Source organism: Drosophila obscura, unplaced genomic scaffold (genome assembly GCF_018151105.1).
Source record: "Drosophila obscura isolate BZ-5 IFL unplaced genomic scaffold, ASM1815110v1 contig_186, whole genome shotgun sequence".
Taxonomy (NCBI): Eukaryota; Metazoa; Arthropoda; class Insecta; order Diptera; family Drosophilidae; genus Drosophila; species Drosophila obscura.
Window position 1 is genome coordinate 10053171 of NW_024542774.1, and position 22506 is coordinate 10075676.

Below are 22506 nucleotides of genomic sequence, written 5' to 3' on the forward strand. Positions count from 1 at the left end.
CCACCTTTATTTTTGTTTCGTGTGCTTGTGTGTGTTGGTTTCGCTCCGAAATTATAATTTATCAGCATTTAATTATTTATTACTCGACAAACAAAAGGAATATCTAGCTTCGTGCCGGAGGAGGGGTGGGCACTGGGCAAGCGGCGCTTAGAATATATAAAACTCTCACATTTCAGCCTACATTTGACGATGATGTCATACAATGAACCATTATTCGGTGTGAAACCATTTCATTTGACTTGCATAAATATCCATTAAATTTGGCCAAATGATTTTTCAATTAGCCATTAAATTTTACGACCAAAATTGTAATTATAAGCCCGCCATTACGACTGTCGAATGCTCTTTAGAGATGGATAATATTATAGCCTGAACCTGGTTTATTATTATTTATAATCCAATTCTCTGATTTACGAAATGGAGCTCTGCCGAAGTACACAGCACACAGAAGTACATCGTACTCCAGTTAATTTGTTCACTTTTTTTCTGCCAGTGAGAGTATGAGAGCAATACAAATAGATGTCATATAAAATGCAAAAACATTTTTGCAATATTTCTTGTGACGAATTTTGATATTTTTGTGTGTAAGTGATAGACCCTCAGTGGCTTCGTCATGTGCGATGTTTGTCTGGTCACTCAATCGCAGAAACCAAAACCAAAGTAAATTGCAAAAACATTTTTGCAAAGTTTGCTTTTGCCGTTTCTTTCGCTTTCGAGTGGTGCATCAGAGAATAGTCCCCTAAGGTAATATATTTGTCTGTATTTTATATGAGAACTAATTCCTAAATAATTAAAATAGTTGCTGCCTAATTTCATTCTTTTGTGGATCCAAACACACAAATAATTCCAATGAATATACTGATAGATTTATTATCATAGTTGGCTATCTGTTATAGTTTCAACGCATTGTTTTATATTGTGTTTTCATATTTCATATTAATATTCATATTGCCACTGGCGATGACTCTCTCTCTCATTGAATATGCAACACAAATGGAATAATCTCTATTTTCTACATATATATGTTTGTTTGTAGGGACATACATATATTTATTTATATATCTTTTGTTTTTATTTGCTCTTTGGTTTAGTAACAGTTATTTATCGAGGGACAGAATTAATATGTGTGTTTTTATTTTTTCGGGACTGTGTTGTTGGGGGGTTCGTTTGCATAAAGTTAATTAAATTGTTTGCATGCAGCGTGAAGTTATAATTAAATTTGCTTTAAATTACGAAGGGATTTTGTACCCCCCTGCATACAAATTGTTAACAATTTGACTGAAAGTTAAGGCAAATTCAATCAACTATTTTCTAATTAGCGGACTGCCTAAGGCAGTCGTCGGCAAACGGAAAATGTGGAGAGTATACTACATACATACATATATAGAGGGTATATTTTTGGTAGGGATTTAAATATTGTATATATGTATATATAGATGTATAGATGTATCTATGGCATACTTTGTGGCGTGTGTTAGTGCAGGAGTAAAGTTGTGTGTTGTTGTATATCTCTGTTTGAAGTTATTTTGGAAAAACAGAAACGGAATCAGCGCTAGTGAAAAGGCAGCAAACATTTTCAACGGAAAACAAAACAAAAAAAAATCGAAATAAGAAAAAAGGCAAAAACGTTAGGCGGCTTAAACGAAAAGGAGAAATATAAACAAAAACACACAAAAGGTTATAAATACACAAACGAAATGTGTTGGTAAAGGGGGGTGGTAAACGGTAAACGGAAAAGAAGAAAAAGAAGGTTGGAGGGGGAAAAAAGTATTGAGAAAATATATAGTATATAGCCATACCGCAGCTGCAGCAGCGACAGCGGTGGCGCGTGTTTGGGCCGCTTTTAATTGTGCCTGTAGGTGCAGGGGGGGATGAAAGTAGCGGCAGGGATCACGGGCACACCGTCCCTTCACAGCGTCCATGCATACCGTGATGGAGCCATCGTCATGGCGTGCGACACTCTCCTGCGGGTGTGCGAACCGGCATTCGGACTCCGCCCGCTTGCAGGCGCCGCGCAGGAACTCGCGACACACCTACACACACACACACACGCACGCACGCACACGCATTGAGATTGTTGATTGTTGATATTCGTCATTGATCGAGCATCGAGCATCGTGTTTGATCATTCGATACGTAGTTCAAAGTTGCAGTAAAGTTGATTGCAGATTGGTTGGTTGGTTGGTTGGTTGGTTGGTTTGTTGGTTGGTTGGTTGGTTGCGGGCGTTGGCAGCGGATAGCAAAAGTGGCAGCAGTTGTGGTTGGTTTCAGAGTGGTGTGGTGTTTCGGTTGGTGGTGTGGAGTGGTGGTGGTGGTGGTGTGTGTGGTGTGGTTTTAGGCGGAAAAGGTGTTCGTGTTCGTGTGTGTGTGTGTATTGTTGGTGTGTGGTTGTGTTGTTTTGTGGTTGAGTTTTTTTTTGTTTGTTTGTTGTTTGGAGTTGTTGTTGTTGTGTTTTTTTTGAGGTTTTGGAAATAATGGAAGGATATTCAGTAACAAGTTCATTTCTTTTGGTTTTATACATATATAAATATATTTTTCATAGTTTCGATTCGTAGGCAAGTGTTTTAGTTGTTGTTGTTGTTGTTAGAGCCGATATTTGTGGTTGCATTTTAGCTTTTTGGGTTAGATTTTCGATTGGAGTCTTGCACTCTTAGAATCATTTTTGTTTTTTTGCTTTTGGATTTATTTTTAGTTTTTTTTTTTTCTTCATGCCGATTAGTTTTTCAATTTTCAATTTGCATTTTGGTTTTGGTGGTGGGGTGCACATTTTGAGTACGAGAACACAAGAAATAACACGTAGCACAAACAAACAAAGAGAGAGAGAGAGAGAGAGAGAGAGAACAACGAGAATGCAAGGATTACGGGAAATAAAAAAAAAAAAATTAAACTTAAAAATATTAACGCAAAAATGTTAAGGAGCTCGGGGGGCTTGGACTGTTTTTTGTAGAGAGAAACAGAGAGAGGCTGGCGGGGCTAATTATTTCTATTTACATTTACGATCCAGAAGGGTGACATCTATGGGTGGGATTAGGTGTAAGATCTGTCCCTCAATCAGATAAAAATCGAGATAAAATAACAGAAAAACCAAATGAAAAAAAGAATTGAGAATATCGGTGCAGAGAATTCGGGAACTTTTGTTGAAAGCAAATCTTGAATGTTTTCTTTCGTCTATATACACAGGGCGATTCGAAAGCCTTCAAAATGCGCCTCAATGAATCTTTGCAGCAGCTGCTTGGCAAACAGATCGACAGATCCATAAATCCATAAAACAAAATATATATATTTGAGAGTATTTCAAGAAGAGAGAGAGAGAGAGAAATAAAAACGAGCTTAAAAAACAAAACGAAAAACGGAATGGTTAGAGAAATAACATCAAGATTGGGTTGCTTCAAATTTGGCGTTTTTTTTTTTTTTTTTTTTGCGTGTTAGACGCTATTGCGTATATTTGTGTGTGTCAATATTGTCAAATCAATTCTGGTTATTGGCGAATTATTACAACGTTGTCAGATTTTTTTTTTTTTTGTGAGAATTTCTGCTTGAACTCAATAGAACTCAAAACACTGTACAATGTCTTTGTACACATATTTTAGTTTGAATATTAATTCTAATTATAAGTAAACAAAAATACATTAAAACAAAACGCAAATTCATGTTGCATGCCACGGAAACGAAACGGATACGTAAATGGTAACAGAAGCGAAACAGAACAAAACCTTCGTTTTGGTTCCGCTTTTGGCATTTCGTTTTTTTTTTTCGGTTTGATTTTTCCGTTCATTTGCGACAGTGAACTCAAATTAAAACGTACAATAAATGTAAGTAAAATAGTAAACGTAAAACGAAACGTAAGCGTCAATTAAATCACAATTAAAGTCGATTTAAAATGGATACATTAACATAAAAGCATAGATGCACGCTGTCAAGCAGCAGTAGCATTTTGCTTTGTGGGTTTGTGGGGTGTGGAGCGGGGGGGAAAAACACTCACCTCTAATCTGTCGGAACGTGGTATTTTCTGTTGTTGCACCTGCACCGCCTGCGGCACCACAGGTCCCAGCTGTGAGGCCACAGCCGAGGGATCGGGTCCCAACAAAGTGGGCACCAAATGTCCAGTTGTGTAGTACGGACTGTACGAGTTGGCTGGTATCCCAGTCAAGTATGGATTTGTGGCCTGCAATATTTAAAGATTTGAAGATATTATTTATGAATTTTTCACTTAATCATTAGTGGGCCGCCTTCTACATTTCGTAACCCCTTAACAAAATTCTTCGCATTCACCCCATAAAGTTATAAATCGCCCGCCCCATCAGTAATGGAGACTCATGCATTTTTAATTCCCCTTTCCCCTATCTAATAGCTGCCGTTTAGCTGTGAAATCTACACAAAAACCATGTCTCAAATTATTTGCGAATTAATTTTCGATTTGTTCACCCCTTTCGTCGCTTTGCTATGCTACCCCCAAAAACCATGAATAAAACATTCCTCGTCATCTTCGTCTTTTGCTTCTTCCCCATCCTTATCTTGGAATCAGTTTCGTGCATTTTTGTTGTTGTAGGGGACGACGACGGAATTTCCGTATAAATATTCATATTTTTCAACTCTTCTCAACTCTTTTCTCCCCTCTTGGGATGAGAATTCAATTAAAGTATTAGAAAGGAGCCAAGCACACTTACCACAGCTGGCACTTGGCCGGATATGACCGGCTGGCCGGGCGCAATGCCCATCTGTTGCATCAGTGCATTCTTGAGGGCCAAATGATTGCGTCCATTTATCAATAGCTGATCCTTCAGATGCTGTGGTGGATGAAAATATTTGCACGGCGGTTTCTCACGATTACAGCGGCCCTGCAATAGACAAAAATGGAAAAAAACAAAAAAATTATTTAGCAAATTGTTTGGCCAAAAGCGAACAGAGAGACCCATAAATTTTGGGTTCGCAAAAACTGACAGCCCATGGCGGTGAATTGTGGAGAAAATGTGGGAACCAAAGCCAGCTGTGGGCCATAATTCAGTTTCGATTTGTGGGCAGCAAGGAAGTGCCTTTGTCGCACTAAATAAATAACATGAAACTAATTTATGTTAATGTTTCAATGTGCCACGACTGCTACGGTTGCGTCCGGGATGTTGATTAACACAAATTGTAGTGCTTAACCTTAATTCCATGTGGCCAAACACGGGTAACAGTAAATACAACAACAGTTTTATATAATTTTATTTAAAAGATATTAAAGAGAGGAAAAATCAGGAAAAATGTGCAGTGTAATTCACAATAATAATGACGCAACAATTTTCATACACTTAAAAGTGGTCAACAATTGCTATTAAATAGAAATTACCGACCCACCCCAATGGTGGCCACGTCGATACGTTTCCCCTTTGTCGAATGACTCACTGGGGGGCACTGTTCGTGTTCTCAACACATTTTCGAAGTTCCTGCGTGTCAGCCAATTAACTGCATGCAAATGCGATCACATCACATTCATACCCTTTGGGCTGGAATCTGAAACCCAACAAATTTGGCATCGAATTTTTTGTGTAAATTCATTTTTAATTGCACAAACGTTGAAATTTTACTGCATTTGCACTTGTAATTGCGGGAGGCGTCAGGTGGGGTATAGCCGTTCTCTTTCCTCTGATTTGTAAGCTCAAATGTCAACAATAATTATAATTGACCAAAAGTACGTTGCGAGAGTGAGAGCTAATGCGCCATGATGCATGCAACATGAAGGCATGGGCAGCGAACGGACAAGGACAAACAAACATGCATGTAAATTATATTTAATTCAGACCAAATGAAGTTAACAAATATTTGCGCACACACACACAACGAAGCGAGCCAAAAAATTGGAGCAAAAAAAAACCACACAAATGTATATGTAAAAAGGAAAATTGTGTGGTGTGTGTGTGTGTGTGTGTGTGTGCATAAATTGATTGTTTGCCTTGGCCAGGACCCGGACGAGGATGAGGATGAGGACTGGAACCAGCGGGTACTGTGTGGCATGCCCCAACAACTGGGGCGTTGAGCAAACAGAGATGGGCAAAAGTAACAGCAACAGTAACAGTGGCAGCGACATGCCAACTGGTTTGATTTTATTTTTCTGTTTTGGCTTTTTCTGCCCCCTCAGCCGATGCTTCTGCCATCACCCGCTGCTGCTGCTGCTGTTGATGGCATTTCAAATTTATGACGCAATGAAAGCTGCACAAGATTTATGGAGTTCCCCACAAAACTGACGCTAACTTACAAATAATTGTTGTCGGAACAATTTGCCTTTCGTTTTTATCCTATTTTTTATATATGTATATATTTTTTTTGTTCGCAAATATTTATTTGCATAGACAATGGACAAATGTTTGACAAACTATAAGCACACACTTACCCAATTAATTATGCAATTTATATAATAATATATTTTTGATCTATCGGAAAGTTCTGCCCGCCCCAAATATTTGTGGAGCAAACAAACGAAAAATACTTTGAAATTTTGTGGATTGTGGATTTTTGCATATTTTGATCAATATACAAAATATTTATTGTTGACAAGAGTCAAATATTTTTGCACACCCCTCCTCTCGCTCTCGCTCACACTCACTCTCTGTCGAGCAAACTTTCAATCAGCAACTGTCAGTGGCATGCAACACAGAGGACACATGAATAGGAGCTAGTTTTATTTGTTGTGTGCTTATTGGCGTAATTTAATGCTTCGATTGAGTTTATTTAACAGCCAACAGAAACAGACTGACTGCAATTTTTTTTTTTTGTATCTATATCTGTGCAAGTATCTCTGCAGCTGTCGCTGGCTCTGTCTCGGGCTTTCCCTCTCACTAATTTGCTGGAATGAAATACTAATGTAATTTTTTTACAGCGCACACTTGTTGTCCATCGATTGACTTCAGCAGCAGCAGCAGCAGCAGCAGTCCATGGCAGTCCCTTGAATGTGGGTTAATTGCCTGCTGATTGGGCCATCAAATCATTAGTAGCGAGGTGTTTTTTTGATAAATGAATTATGAGTGTGGGCCAAAGGCAGAACGATAGAGTGTTTGTTTGTTTGTGTGTTGTGTGTGTGGTAAACACCGACTTAAAGGACACTTTGTGTTACAAATTTAAATTGCATTTGCGCGCTCCTGTGCCGCACAATCGAATAAGACATTATTCTTCTTTTGCATATAATGCAATTGCAATGCCCCCGCGTCTGCCTGTGGCAGACATTATCTTTGAATGCCAAGCGTTGTGCTGCCGCACACTCCCCCTCCCCGCTCTATCGTCTTGCCGACCAAGGCTTTGCTGCCCCTAGATACTATGCAACACTTTTCTTTGCGTTGCCCGCCGCTTGACATTGCCACCGCCGCGATTTTCGTCGTTTTTTTTTTGCGCTCTCTCACTTTTCTTTTCTCTCGCTTTTTTTTTTTTGCTCTTGCCACACGCCACACTAAACATTTTCATGTCATTTCGATTGTAATCTGCATGACTGCCTGCGCTCCTTCCTCTGCGTGAAGGGTTGGGAAAAAAAACGGCAGCCCCCAGAGCGAACGACAGAGAGAGGAGGATGAAAAGCGAGTGTGAAAATTGCAAATGGTGTCCACTCACGCACGCAGGGAGAGTGGAGGAGTGGAGGAACAGGAAAGCAGACCGGCAGACAGACAGCATATTTGCATTGGGGACTCTGAAAACTGCAAACTGAAACTGGAACTGAAATCCTGCTCCTTCTTTCCGAGCTGCCTTTGTTCCATAGCCATAGCCATAGCCATAGCCTCCTCCGATGCAGATTATCCGCTTTAAATTGCAATGATTACTTTTCCCCTTTTCACCCGCTATATTTTCCACCATTTTCTTTTTTTTTTTTTTGTGTCGTCGGTGGATGGGATATAGTGATGGCATTTCAGAGCCATTTTTCTTCTCCGGCTATGCGCTCGAAACAATGTCGCCTGTCGTCCACGAATGGTCTGTGGCATGGAGTGAGGGAAATGTCCCATGTCCCATGTCCCACGTCCCACGTCCAACGTCTACGTTCACGTTCATGTCCTTCGCTTTGGCTAAGGAATTTCTCATGTTTTCTGCTGCCAAGTGCAAGTCAAGTCCAGTCATGTATATCGTCGCGTATCGCATTGCCGTTTGGACGACATGCGTCTTGGATTCCTTTGCCTCTTACGCGGCGGAACGGCAGCTGCTGCCAGCATACAGCCAGCAGCCAGCACTGCCAGAAGGAGCACTCAGGACGATGTCCTTTCGCTCTTTCTGGCTGGGTATTAAATGTCATTTTGCATTTCGTGACAAGTTGGCTAATCTGACTCGAAAGTTATTTATTTCTTCTTTGTTGAGTGCAAAAGGAATTTTTCTTACACTTTTTTTTTTTTGTTCCTCGGACCCTAAGAGCATTTACATGGCATTTGCCCCATCCACCTCTTTTTCTTGACTCAATCTTGGCTCGAAGTTTGCTCAGGGCTCTGTTTGCTGGCGTCCTAAGGGGGGCAAAGAGGTGGGTTCACAGGCTGCAGCTACTTTTCTTCAATTTAGCCGCGATACGAATCGTCTTTGAATGTTAATAAAACGGATTTTTATGCAAATTTAAAACTGTTTAGTGGTTCGACTTTGGTATGCATTAAAAGAATCCTGCAGCTAGCAGCGGGAGGTACTTTAGGGGTCCTTCGAGTAGACAAAGAGTTGCTATAATGGGAATGAAATATGTTTTCCAGGGCTTTGCTTTGATGTGGGGGTGTGGGGTTACTTTGGGGCAGGGAAATGGATTTCAAATGATCAGAATTTAATGTTTAAGGCAGTGGGAATAGTTTTTCCCATTTTCCCAGACATGGATTATGTTACGATAATCGAAATCCAAATATCGAATTGCTAAAAAGCGTTTATCAATTTTTAATTGCCAAGTTTAGTTCAAGTCGAAGTGGTTTTTAGTAGGAAAAATTTACATATAAGCTGCTATAATATTTATAGCAAGTTTTTATGGCAGCTGTTGCGATACTTTCTTTTTCTTTTGCAGCAAACTGTCGATCAAATCAGAATAAAAAATCTGAATTTCAATATAAGCTGCTATAATATTTATAGCAAGTCTTTATATAGCAACTATTGCAAACTTTCTTTTTGTATTAAACTTTCGACCAAATCAGAATTTAATGGGGATAAAAACCATATTTTGTAAGATCTTCAGTATTCGGTTTTTCTCCACTTGCTAAAAATTCCATGCGACAACTGTGCAGAAAATCCCTTCAGTGGGCACTGTGTGGTTGTGTGTTTGTGTTTGTGTTGATGCCACTGCAATCAAGTGAGTAAAAATTATGATAAGCCACTTTGCAGCACATCCTACCCCCCCGCACCCTGCCCATCACATGCCCACCCGTGTCCCTATCATCGGAGGAAACTCCATTTAAGGCTTTACATAAAACATAAGCACAAAATGTTGTTGTTGAACAAAAAAGTTGTTGCCCAAGCATAATTCCTCAGCCGCCCACCCACCCCAGGCCAGTCCCAACGACCACCACTTTTGGGGCGGGCAGTCTTAAACAAGTCCGTTGCCAAAAAAAGAAAATTGTAATACAAACTAACGGCAGTACAAGCTTTAGCACTTTAGATTCCACACACACACACACACACACACAGACACAGATAGACAGGGACAGGCAGGGACATGCATATGATGCAGAAAGAGATGGCAAAGCGAGAGAGAGAGACAGCGACAAGATGCAGAGCTGAAAACTATTTTCAACGCTTAGCCGAGAACTCAATTTGTTTTCACTTGGCCCATCCATGACACACAGATACACCACTACATACTACCACAGCGAAAGCTCAATAGCACAAACAATGCATAGAGATAATCAAAAAGCAATTGCAGACCCATATCAGAGCCAAAAAATGATAGCAACAGAGTTACAGAGAGACAGAGAGCGAGAGAGAGCGAGAGAGAGAGAGTGAGGCTTATAGGACCATATTTATTGTATTAAAAAGTAAAATTTACCGTATGCCCCCTGCCCTGCCCTGCCCACCACCAATCAAGGCAATTCTCGTATTTGGAAAATGTTTTTTTTTCTTTTTCTTGCGTTGCAGTTGCATTTTCAACAACCGAATCAGAGCAGAGACAGTCCAGCCGGAGCCATTGTAAATGAAAATATTTTCGTAAAATGCAAACAAATTGGAAAAGGCAAATGGTCAATATTTGTTTAGGGGAGAGAGAGAGAGAGCGAGAGAGAGCCCCACGACAAAACAATTGCGCAAGGAAAAGTTTGAACTACGGGGGTAGGGAAACTGAGGGGGCTAGCGAAGCGATGCAAAGCGCTATGCCTCGCAGAGACAATGGCAAGGGGCGGCGAGTGGGCGGGCGCGCAGGAAAAGCAACAGCCGTCGTTACTGCAGTCACTGAACTCCACCTAAAAGTATGAAACGCCAAATAGCCAATGCATATGGCACGGTATTGCCTCTCTCTCTCGTTCTCTCTATCTCTTTGCTCTCTCTCTCTCGAAACAATGAACGCGCTGCTCTGTGCGGCCATGTTTTTTTTCAATCATGCATCCGCTGGTTACATTGAATGGAGCCTCCGCCATTGCATTGCATACTTTTGGGATTTGCAACAGAATCCCCCACTCGATCTGCCACTGCAACCTGCAACCGCCCAACCGCCCACCGCCTCTTTTATTTTCCCCGGCATTTGGCCCAGTGCGACAATCGGGCCTTGTATGTGCTTTAAATTTTAAATGCTGAAACCCCTGGAGGAAGTTTCGGGGATTAATTGAAAAATGTTGCATCGAATTTTAGAGGCAATTGCACGAGTATGTGGGACGCTAAGTAGATTAACTTTTGGCCAGGACAGACAATGGCAGGGCACTTGGGGTAATGGAGTGCAGCTGCCAGAGAGAGAGAGAGAGAGTTTTGTATCTTTCGCTGGAATTGTACACCCAGAAATGGAGCATCTCTGCAATGTTTTCGTTTCGTTTGCTCATTTAACAACTGGACGCCTGGCGGAGTCTGCATCCTTCGCTCGCTTCACCTTTTTTGGCACCTCCATTCGCTGGCCATTCATTGGTTCGCTTATCAGCCTCGAAATTCACTTAATTTAATTAAAGTGCACAACGCAAAGGAGCAGGAAGAAGCGAAAAAAAAAGAAGAGAAACACATTCGCGAAACGAAGAACTTCAACATTATTTTTGCACACACACACACACACACACACACTTAGAAAGCAACGCCAGAGAGTATGCAATGCCACTCTGGTCATTCCGCTACCATCATCATCATCAACACAAGAACGAGGACCAGCACCAGGAAGAGAGAGAGAGAGTGAGAGAGGAGAGCGAGAGCGATGGTCATTGCTTCATTTTCGCCTCCCGGTTACGGGACTTCGGCACCGTTGCGCCCCCGAATTAATTTCCGTTTTGCAAACCAATTGAAAATCCAATTTTCAATACACAAACCATATAGAGAGGGTCCCCGCACAGCCCCCACTCACTCCCTCTTCAATTGCACCTCTCATCCGATCCATGGACTCATTCATTTGCCAGTGGGGTGGGTTTGGCTGTTTGGCGGTGGGTGGTGGTTGGTGGGTGGTGGGCATACGTTTAACTAACGTCCACTGCCACTGCCGCCGTCGCCCTTTCGAATGTTCGTGCAACACACACCACACGTGCAGAAAAATGTTTGCTCACATTTAAAGGGCTTTAAAAAGTGGCAACCGGATGCAGTCCTGTGGGGCCATTGCGCCCCAAAGTAGGCAACAATATATGGGCATTAAACGTAAACCGACTGCAGCCGCCTGCAGGCTGCCGCCTGGTTGGTGCCCCATCCTGTGGTCAGGTGGCCAACGGTCCTCTCTACCCTGCTGGGCACTACCTTGTTTATTTGTACACACACACACACACCCCCTCTCTCTTTCTGTCTTGCATATGGCCACATAATGCACGCCATGCCGCCTGTCCCCGAGAAACAGGCACAGGATTCCGACGGCAGGCCATAGTCCTGCGGTTCTCTATGTGTGTGTTTGTGTGTGTGTGTTTGTGTGTGTGTGTGTGGTGTGGTGTGGTGTGTCCGGCACATTGATTTTTTTTTGTATCCTCCTCGCAAGGCCCCTCCGCTTCCTTCCGCTATATGTTTTGACCGCAGCGGCTATGCAGCCGCTTTACAAATTGCTGTGTTGCCGGGCGGGAGGATTTTGTTGCACGATCTGTTAAGGGGTGTACTTGGGGGAGGCGACTCAACATCTTGATTATCAAACCGAATGTCTGGCTCTAATTCTATAGCCAGCGAATTGAAAGGGAACATTTCGATTAGAAATACATTTCCATACATTTTCCCCATACATTTTGCCATACATTCAATTTTCTATGATTATACGCGTATTCATCATCTTTTGTACATTTCCACAGATGAAAAACGCAAGCCATTGAATTTTTCTTTTGTGCACAAAAATGAATATCAATGAGCTAAGAAATATTTAATTTTTCTTCTTATTTCTAAATGCATTTTCAGCGTTAAAAGCAGGCTGCGGCATTTGGTGCTGCCATTTCCAAATATTTTCTTCAAACTTTTTGATGGCCCATGACCTGAGAACCTGACTCTTTGCCTTTATCTGGGCTGGGAAATCGACACCCTCACAGATACAAGATACGCACACACACACACACACACATGCTGAAGCAGAGATTGGCATAAACTGCGGCAACATTAAATGGCGAGTTCTTTGGTATATGAATGTATTTTTTGTGGCAGACATTGATGGCTTTTTAACTGCAGTCATTTGCAAAAGACGCGGCACACACAAACACACACAGAGATGTGGTGGGAAATGTTTGCCTAGGACACACTCACACGCACACAACGTGGTGGCGTTTCCGTTTCCTTCATGGAGTTCGCGGTTGTAAGCCATTTTTAGCGGCGACATCAGGGCAAAATATCGCGTGACGCGGCGATAAAAATAATCATCATAATGTTTTATGAAAAGAGGCCAACGAAGGGGCACAGTAACAGCGACAGAGAGAGAAAGAGAGAGAGACTTAATCGATTTTACACATCCTTCGCACCGCTACAGTCGGTGCCCCCATTTAATGCGATTATTTGCGATTTTTTTTTTGTCCGCAGTGTCCGCAAATTAACGAGCAGCGGGGCAGTGGGCAGCCCATAATAATTTAGTAACAAGCCGCAGAAAATATACGAACTGTGGCATGCCCCTCGTGTGCCCCAAGGTCGTCGTGACATAAGCAAATTGATTTCGGTTTCCCAAAACATATGTTGGCGACTTTTTGGCGCCACCCAAAAAGACATTTGCATGCTCGTAAAGAGAGAAATAAAAAAAAGGGGTCGGGTTGGGTTGGGTTGGGTTGGGTCGGTTCGTTCCCTGTGGGAGCAACATTTTATGGCCCATATGTGGTGCGTGTATGTGTGTGTGTGTGTGTGAGCCATGGATCGTTTGCAATTATTATGGCATACTTTTGGTGGAGTTGGGGGAGGGTGGAAGTTTCGGGGGACAACGCTTGAAGAGATGTGTCCTGCCTGTGCCTCTAAAACTTTTGTGGAACAATGGCAGTGGCACTTAGCATTCAATAGTTGCATGCCACAGCACATTTTCAATGCGAACTAATTGAAAAGGGAAGCTTCAAAACACAAGGAGAAAGTTGATGGCAAACAAGAGAGAGAGAGAGAGAGGGAGAGAGAGAGGGGGAGAGGGAGAGACAGACATGGACATGGACACGAGGACACGCTTTTAATAAATCCATCACATAACCCGCATTATTAAAAAGATCCAAGTCCTGACACGAACAAGCAAAAGTTTTCGCTGGCAAACAAACACACAAACACCCACACACAGACAGACAGACAGACACACAGACAGGACACACATGACAAACACAAGTCTAAAGACAAAGAAAGGGCAAAAGAGATGGAGAAAGAGAGAGCATGAGCTGAAGAGCTAGAGCTAGAGAAAGGGGAAAAGAGGAATGGAAATACACGAACAAAAAGCGCTTATCAAATTTCCACAAACGATGACAATCAAGCTGAAAGGAGCAGCAGCAGCAAGGAGTAGCATAGAGAGAGGACCAATACCAGGACACGATGATTGAGGTTTCCATCGCCCGAACCCCTCGCCCCCAAACCCTACCCTAGTCGATGTCCTTGTCTGCCCTTTTGAGTGAATGTAATCGCCAATAAACTGCATAAAGCGAGGGGGAGTCATATGAACAGGGAGAAGCTGCTGGTAAAAGAAGAAGGAGCTGAGCTGCCATTGGAGATGCTGAAGGATCTGGGATGCAGCAGCAGCACTGCGATGACTGACAATGGCCAAGCGTCCAGCACATCGAAAGGATTCAATCAATGCGCAAACAAAAAGGACAAAACCCCCGTATGTAGAAGTCAGAGGAAGCTGGTGAAGCCCCGAACACATAAATAATTCAATTGTCAACACGACTCCTTCGCAATGCAACATGCGATGCGATAATGTTGCCACACACACACACACTCGTGCCACTGCCACTGACCCTCCCCGCTGCCACCCGCACCATCTCTTCTCAGGCGAAAGAAAAACTTTTGTGCCAACAAAAATAAACTTTTTTTTTTTTCTGTGTGTTTTTTCCTTTTTTTTTTCTGCTTTGGCTGCTGTGTTGCTGCCACGTAACAACTTTATCGATTTACACGAAATGAGGCTCGTTATTAGTTGCACAGAGGGCGGGGCGGGGCGGAGCAGGGGCAACGCATGTGTGGCATGGCACATCCTTCTGTAAGCGACAGTTGTCAATGACATCCATGCCAAAGAGACTTTTCATCTCAATTAAAGCCGAGGCTTTTCGGTCAGATGACTAATCCGAAGTTTCAGCCTCTCGGATCGAGTCGGGGTCGCTCACTGCCTGAGGCAGTTTTTATTGCCTCCCCAATCGTCTTGGCTTCTTCTTTTATGGCTTACCACAGCAGCAACACTTGCCCCTTTCGCCCCACTGCCCTGCCCTGCACTGCCCTGCCTGGGGTTTCAGGCTTTCTTCACCTATTATACCCCTTAATAGTGGAGCAAATGTGTGGCAGAAAAATCGGGCACATTATTATTGAAAAAAAGATTTTTATATTTTATTTTGATTTATTTTGGATTGAATCATTTTCAAAGTTCGAATTTTTTCATCTTTTTTTTTTTGGAGGGTATCTTCAAGTCGTATGACCGGACTCTACATAGAAAAGGCCTGTTCTTTTTTTTATGATTTGTTTCGCTTGCTACATTTCCGTTTTAAAGGACACCCTCATGTGTGTGCATGTGTGTGTGTCCTTCGACCCTCTATCGCTCTCACATCGTCGCTGGGGCAATTTTTTATTGTTAGAAAATTGTTTTCTCCGCACGGAACGCACGGAACGTGGTGTAGGGAGGGGGGAAAGCAAGAAAAAAAAAACCGAATTGATTTCTTGTCTTTACGGCATTGTCCCTTTCTGAAAGGCAGGAATCCTTCGAATGAGGCAAAGGACGAAAGCTGCTGGCAAATTTAATATGTTATCCTTCGATGTGAGTCCTCCTGGAGTCCTTCTGCCGCTTGTTGTTGTTATTTTTTGTTTGTTTGAAAAATATTGAATTTTTGTGCAGAAAAATAAAATAAAAAAAGGATATAACATCTTTTGCCGTGTTTGCGGAAACCGTAGCAAACCATCGATATATAGAGGAAGAAAAGAGAGAGAGAGAAAGATGGGTGGGTAAAAAGGCTAGCGGCTGGAGTGGAAAATTGTCCCTTCAGTCGTGTCCGTTGTGTCCGTTGTGTCCCGTTTTGTGGTTAACTTGTTTCAGGCTTCCCTTCTTTTGTAGATTGTCTAACATGTGTTTTGTGCACAACAATATGGCCAGAGATACACAGATACACTCGTATATACAGTAGATATAGATACATGTACTATAAAGTTATTTGATGTTGAAATTGAATTGCATTTTATTTGCTGCTGCTGCTGCTGCTGCTACAGTCTGTGGCAGCTTATTGGCTTGCCGCATTTCCGTATAAGTAATATTTTTCTTTCAGGTGTCGGAATAAATTATGGAAAAACTTTCAACCTTTCGAATGGAGAATTTCGAGAATTTATGTCCACATTTTGCCAGCAAATTGTGATATTTTCTTTTCGGGGGGTTAGTTTATTGTGGAAGCAAAAACATTTAATTGGCATTTAATTGAAGACAATAACTCCATTGGGGGGTGCACTGCCTCAGAGAACTATTTCTGGCTTTCTGTCTTGATTTAAACTACAAATTTAAGCATTTAAATCCTCTTTAAATTGCCTCTGACTGCACTTTATCCCAGCAGGCCGCATGCCATTCCCCCGCCACCAACTGTTGAGTCCTGTGACTGCACATAAAAAAAATATTTTATGAATATTTACACATTTCTCTATATTTCTGGCATTTTCCAGCGTTTTACACAGCGCTTTTTTTTTTTTTTTGGTTTTGTTTCGGTGTTCAACAAAGCATTAGCGTGCTGCCCGCTTAGGGACTTTTCCCCACAGCTGCCCCGCCAGCCCTTGTACCGTGTCACGGCTGCCCCCAGAGGGCAGGACACAAACACAAACAAATGGCGGCTGGAGGCTCACACAGCAATGATGAGCGGCAGACAAACAAATGGGTGGAACAAAAAAAAAATGTAGAAAAAATCTTTAAAAATATATATAAAAAAAAATAAAGAGCGGGGGGGGAAAAAAAACATAAAAAATAATATCATGAATGCAATGACTTTTAATGTACAGTTATTGCGCTGTCTGTCTGATGTGGCATGTGGCAGCAGCAGTACCCTGCCCGCCCCTTTAGCTCTCTTCAAATATACATATATATATATATATTTTAATATTGCATACTTTCTGGCGCTCTTTTCGCTTACATGACGCTGCAATGTGTGTCTGTGTGTGTGTGGCATGTGCGCACCGCAGCGTGTATACTTTTTGGCAAGCTTCATTGCCACTTTGGCCAAAAAAAAAAAAGTGGGCAGGGCAGACCAGACCGACAGAGAGTCGCCTCATGTCCCATGCCCCATGCCCTGTGTTCCGTGTGCTGCACATACTAATAAGGCTAAGTGGCAATGACAAACACAAATGCAAAGACGACACACACACGCACACACACAGAGAGGAAGAGAGAGAGAGAGAGAGACAGAGAGAGGGAGGAGCAAGGGAAAGGGCATGTCAGGGCGACAAATGTCTGTTTGGGGCGTCTCTCGTGTGGCGCCACAAAGTGAAGCATTTTACGACTGTTGAATGACCTCATAAGCATGCGTGTTTATTTTTTTATTTTTGTCGTTCCCTCCCTTCTGCCCCTGATATCAACCCACCCACATTTTGACATGTTCTGCGGTTGAGATTATAATTGTGGCAGAAAGACTACTGCTGCTGCAGTTTTCCACTGGCATAAAGGATTTTCCCTTCGTGCTATTATATTGCATATTCTTCGAACCATCAATGCTCCTTGGCGTATCGGCATCCCCAGCCATTTATGGGCAACTGTCATATTCTACAAATTGATGCACCCGTGCACTCGAGCCATTAGCCGCTGCCTCTCTATTCCTGTGCCTCCACGCCTCCACGTTCACTGCTCCCTGCTCCTCAGCAGCTTTTATAATTTTTTCGTTGCAAGCAGAAATTGCAAGAAAGTCTTCTAGTGCTGCTGCTGCTGTCTTGTCAAGCCATAAAATGTTATCACAAAAAGTATTTTCCAAGTCAGCGCACACACAAAAACCAGCGCAGCAGAGAGAATGGGTGAATGGGGCGCCCTAGAGAGAGAGAGAGAGAGTGAGCGGGAAGGATGAATGGGGCAAACTTCAAAGAAAAAGCACCAACCAAACCCATCCACGCGTTCGTTCCCTTAGTGAAAGTTACAAATAGAGTTGCCATAAAATTTCATATGCTTATCACGTGCGTGCGTGTGTGTGTGTGTGTGTGTGTGTGTGCACCACGAAGCACAGCCCTAAACCCCACCACAGATGGCGCCAAATTGTACTTGCATCCTGCAACCCCCACCCACCACCTGCTGTCAGCCCTTTCACACGTCGCTGTGTCGCTTGTTTTTTTTATTTATTTTTTTTTTTTTTTTGTCTGGAGTCAACTGTACCGCAGAGTGGAAATATTTTTGTAAATATTTTGCAGCATTTTTTTTGCGCGTATTTCCATGAGTATTTTATTGTCATATTTATCTACAATCATCACTGGTAAAAAAAAAAAAACAACAAAAGAATTGGATGCGTTGCATGCCCGAGCAGCAGAGTGTTGGATAGAATGATTCGAAAACAAAAGAGCTGGCCAGGAAATTGGCTTTTCTGTCACTCGTTCGTTGTGACATTTTCATGCTTCGAGTGCGAGTTCCAGGCATTGTTTGGAGAGAGATAGACAGTGGGAGAGAGAGAGAGAGGGGCGACAGCTGACATATTGAAGGGATATAGGCACTGATAAGCGTGGTATATAAATTGTCGATGCTAAGGGGGCTGTGGGCTCTGCCGCTGCATTGCCAAAAACCATCCAAAACAACCAGTCAAAACTCAATTAAAATTAAGCATCCGATAAGAGTGCCTGCCCCCCCTCCCCCACAAAAAAAACGAACAAATTAAGGCAAACATTTGGCCTGGCAATGAAAGTGAAACGATAGAGAGAGAGGGATACTCGCGGGACAGCTGGCAAACGCTGTTGAAATTTCCATGGCATACTTTTGGGTGCCAGCAGAAATAAGAAAAAAACTTGTACCAGCTGCAAAAAAAGTTAACCAGTTATGTGGGTGGCAGGACTAGGGTGGGGGCACACAACGTGTGACCCAGATAATCATGCGGCCAGCCAAAGCCAAAGCCGAAGCCTTATTATGTAGTCACTGTTTTTGTGCGGCCAAAAACAGAGCGGAGGATATTCTCTGGGCAGGGGTCTGAGGCTGAAGGGAAACACAATCAAATTAGAGGCAGTAGCAGCAGCAGCAGCAGCAGCCGAAAGATCGAAATTCGATTCTTATGTAAATCGAAACTCCACGAGAAGTGCCCCACCGCTGCTGCTATGCTTGGAAGCCAGGTACAGAGCTACAGGACTCTCACAGGACTTGACCCTAGCTCTAATCTGCATAATTTGCACACAGGGATGTTGGATATTTGCGATGTATACGTGTGTGTGTGTGTGTGTGTGTGTGTAGAATGTTTTTGGATGAAGGACGTCTGCTGCTGCAGAGAGACGACAAAGGTAAAACGGGCCCCTGGGCCTGGGCGGGCATTATAAATAGTAAAAGATATTTATTTGTAATGAGCTACGGGAGCAAAGGACCAACGGTCATTGCCAGTCGACTGACTGCTTGCCCCTTGGCTTTGCTTTGCTTTCCTCTCCGCCTGACCGCCTACCCGCCACACCCGCCACACCCGCCACCCCACAGGGTAGTTTAGCCCCGAAACTCAAACTTTTTGTTCGATTAAACCGGAGGAGAGGCAATTTCGGTTGTGCTTCCTTCCGTCGTGCAACATCTGCTGCTCTATGGGCAAAGTTCTAATGCTCTAACGACCATCCAATGGCAAATCCAATGGAGTTTTATGCTAACGATAGACCTTTTTGGGGCCCGCTCGTAAGTTGATTAAAAACTGATGCAGAGACTGTGTGGCTGGCTGGAGCTATGGCCAATTATCTACATTTTTCGTGCTAATTTGAGTTCGGTTTTAAAGGATGTTTTTGTGGCTGCATCGTCAGACCGCAAATGCTAGTTATTTTTCAATCAATTTTTGGCGGCTAAAGAACATCATTTCGGACAGTCCCAAGGCAATTTATTATTCAATAAAGCATGACAAATGATGGACGCAAAATACAGTGGATACAACGGTTAAAAAGTGTGCATAGAAAAAAGATAGAGAGAGATATAGAAAAATAGTGTAAGCTCAGAGAGAGAGAGAGAGAGGGAGAGGGCGAATCTTTTATGCGTAATCGCAGGGAAACCATAAATATTTATCGATTCTATAGCAATGTCCTATAAGTTATCGCTAATCCACTTATCCCCGAATATCTCCAAGGTCGAGTCCCATGGATCCCACTTGTGCCACATGCCACAGTCTTTTGTTGTGGCTAGCCTCAGCAGGCAGTCGGCAGACGGCAGGCGGCTTCAGTCATGTGGAAGTCAAATGAATTTGTCATGAGGCCCCCCTCCCGTTTATTGCTAGGGAAACCCAAGAAGTGACAGGACTCAAACACAGAGTGAAAATCGAAAAGAGACAGAATGAGAGTGCCACTTGGCTGTGCGGGGGGAGGCATTGGGGCATTTATAAATATAATGCCAATAAATGCGGTTTGGTTTATCGATTGGCAGCAAAGGTGTGTCCTGTAAAGAGTTGTCACACGCAGAGACAGACCCAAAAAGTTTGATTGGCAAACTGCCGCAGCGGGAGACGACACAGAAGTGACACAGTGCCACACAGCAAAGCCGGCTAATGGAATGAGAAATCGAATAGCAAAAAAAACAAAAAAAAAAAACGCTGACAGGTGTTTGCCTCGGGGCCCCCTAGGACTTCCGTTTGACAATTTAAAAGTGCCTTAAAATACCAAGAAGAGAGAGAGAGACGGCCTTAATTATGCAGGACAGTGTCCGAAAATCTGCAGGAAGCAATTACGTGGGCGGGAACACTGAAATCGGATAGTGGCCAGACGGATGGCTAAGCATTCCAGAGGGTTGCGATTACCACTGCTACTGCCACTGCCACTGCCACTACCCCCAATGACTTCAGTCCAGTGACTCATCCACTGCGCCCTCGTAGTGTTGATGACGTCAGCCTTGACAACCCCGAGGGGCAACATAAGGATGGGGGGGGAAACAACAAGCAACAGAACTCAAAGTCCAAATCAAAGGCAAGAAATTTTACATTGGCAAGGGCTTTCGCGGCAGAAAAGGAAGTTTCCTTCCAAAGAGAAACCAAACGGAGAGTGGATTACCACCAGAGGGTTGAGACTGGTATTCTCTTGAGTCAAAGAGTATTTCTTTGAGGCAAAAGAGCAATCGGCTGTGTGCGGTTTAAGAGTAAAAGAGAGAGAGAGAGAGAGGGGAGAGAGAGCGTTGATTTTAATCCAATTAGCGAAAGGAAAGGCATCGAAATGCTTATACGAATCAAGTTAAAAGCATTCTTAGAGCATCAAACTCTTGGCAGTTCACAGTTCACGGTTTTCTTTCTACCTTTTTCCTGTTGATTAACCTGCTGCGAGTTTTATCCGCAACAAAGCCCAAATTTTAGGCAAACTTTTAACTTCATGCAACCAAAAACTTTAACGTGCCAACAATTGCTCTTGACAAAAGTCTATTAAATGGAGAGCCCGCAATCTCATTAGAAGTCTCTCCCACTCTCTTTTGGAGTTCTCTATTACCCGTAGAAACCACCGATTTTCACACACACACACACACACACACATTGAAGTTTAATTAACAAGAAGGAAAAACTTTTGTGCAACACAATCCCAAGTCGCAATCCCCCAAAACCGATTGACAACGTTGCCAGGGCTTCCGCGACAGAAAGAAAAGTGGCGGAAAACTTTTACAATATTAAACGGGAAGGGGCAGAAAGCTGCTTTGAAATGCTGACAGCAATTTGACAGCCGAACCCCAGCCGAAGAGCCGGGGCAACCCAAATAAAACAAATAATAGCAATAATACTAAAAAAAAATAGAGAACCAAAAAATATATAACTTTTACTCGTCTGAGAACGACAACTCAAACTCAAGGGTGGTGGGCCGGAAGTGTCCTGCAATAAGCGTGGCAACAAAATAAGCAAATAAAAAAAAGAAGGGATCAAGTGGCGGCACACAGAATGTAAAACAAATTTGTTTATTGTTGACACCGCGTGGCATCGGCAAACGGGATAAAGGATGATGACACCTTAACCTTTCACCGAAACTGAACCGAAGCAAAAGGAGCACCCCATTGTCCTGCGGCATGAAGAAGGGTTGTCTTGTAGTTATGGGACACCTCTGCGCCTGCGGGAACGTGTGTGTGTGTGTGTGTGTTTGTGGGGTTTTCCCTCCTGTTTTCCTGATTTATGACCGTTTTGCCTGTGCCTGTGCCTATTCTTTTGTGTATCATCCTCATCATCATCCTCTTAGCATGCTAATTGCACGGCCATTCTTCGCTTACGGGACATGTCTTTATATCGCACCCTGACATAAAAAAAAAAACAAACTCAGAAGAAGCGCCTGCAAAACCGAGTTACGTGAGGAACGTGCCGCATATTTCAGGTTTGCCTTTGCCACTTGGCTTCCCTTTTTTTTTTTTATTGAATTGCCGCTGCTGCTTCCCATTTGGGACACTCTCTCTCTCTCTCTCTCTGGGCTGTGCTCCTCCTTTGGCATTCATGCGGGTAATTTATGCAAATTTATTGTTCCTTTATCTGTTCTTTTTGCAGGCATTTCTTCTTTTATTGTGCGGCGCGTGTTTGCTGTCCAAATATTGGACACCCAAAGGTTGGTTGGGGTGTGGGGAGGTGAGCACGAGCACCCCCCCCCCGCCACACTGCAGACGCCTAATCAATTAATAATGAAATTGCAGATGTTTCGTTTGCGATTTGGTGGCCAAAATGGAATGTAACT

At 43.0% G+C, this 22506-nt stretch overlaps 1 protein-coding gene across 18 annotated transcripts in view; it reads right to left on the bottom strand.

Moving 5' to 3' along the window:
- The window catches only part of LOC111076832 (protein muscleblind), a 164169-nt gene that overhangs the window by 20506 nt on the left and 121157 nt on the right, over positions 1-22506 (bottom strand). For 9 of the 18 annotated variants that reach the window (XR_005967732.1, XM_041593110.1, XM_041593109.1 and 6 more), the window contains 3 exons: positions 4668-4838; positions 3983-4165; positions 1800-2033 (listed from right to left, as the gene is read on the bottom strand). Coding sequence is in view for 16 of the 18 variants with exons in the window: in XM_041593110.1 (XP_041449044.1) it covers positions 1800-2033; positions 3983-4165; positions 4668-4838 (588 nt within the window). In the remaining 2 variants the exon portion in view is untranslated. The remainder of the gene's footprint in view (positions 1-1799; positions 2034-3982; positions 4166-4667; positions 4839-22506) is intronic. The other 9 variants (XR_005967733.1, XM_041593114.1, XM_041593113.1 and 6 more) reach the window with 1 other exon arrangement.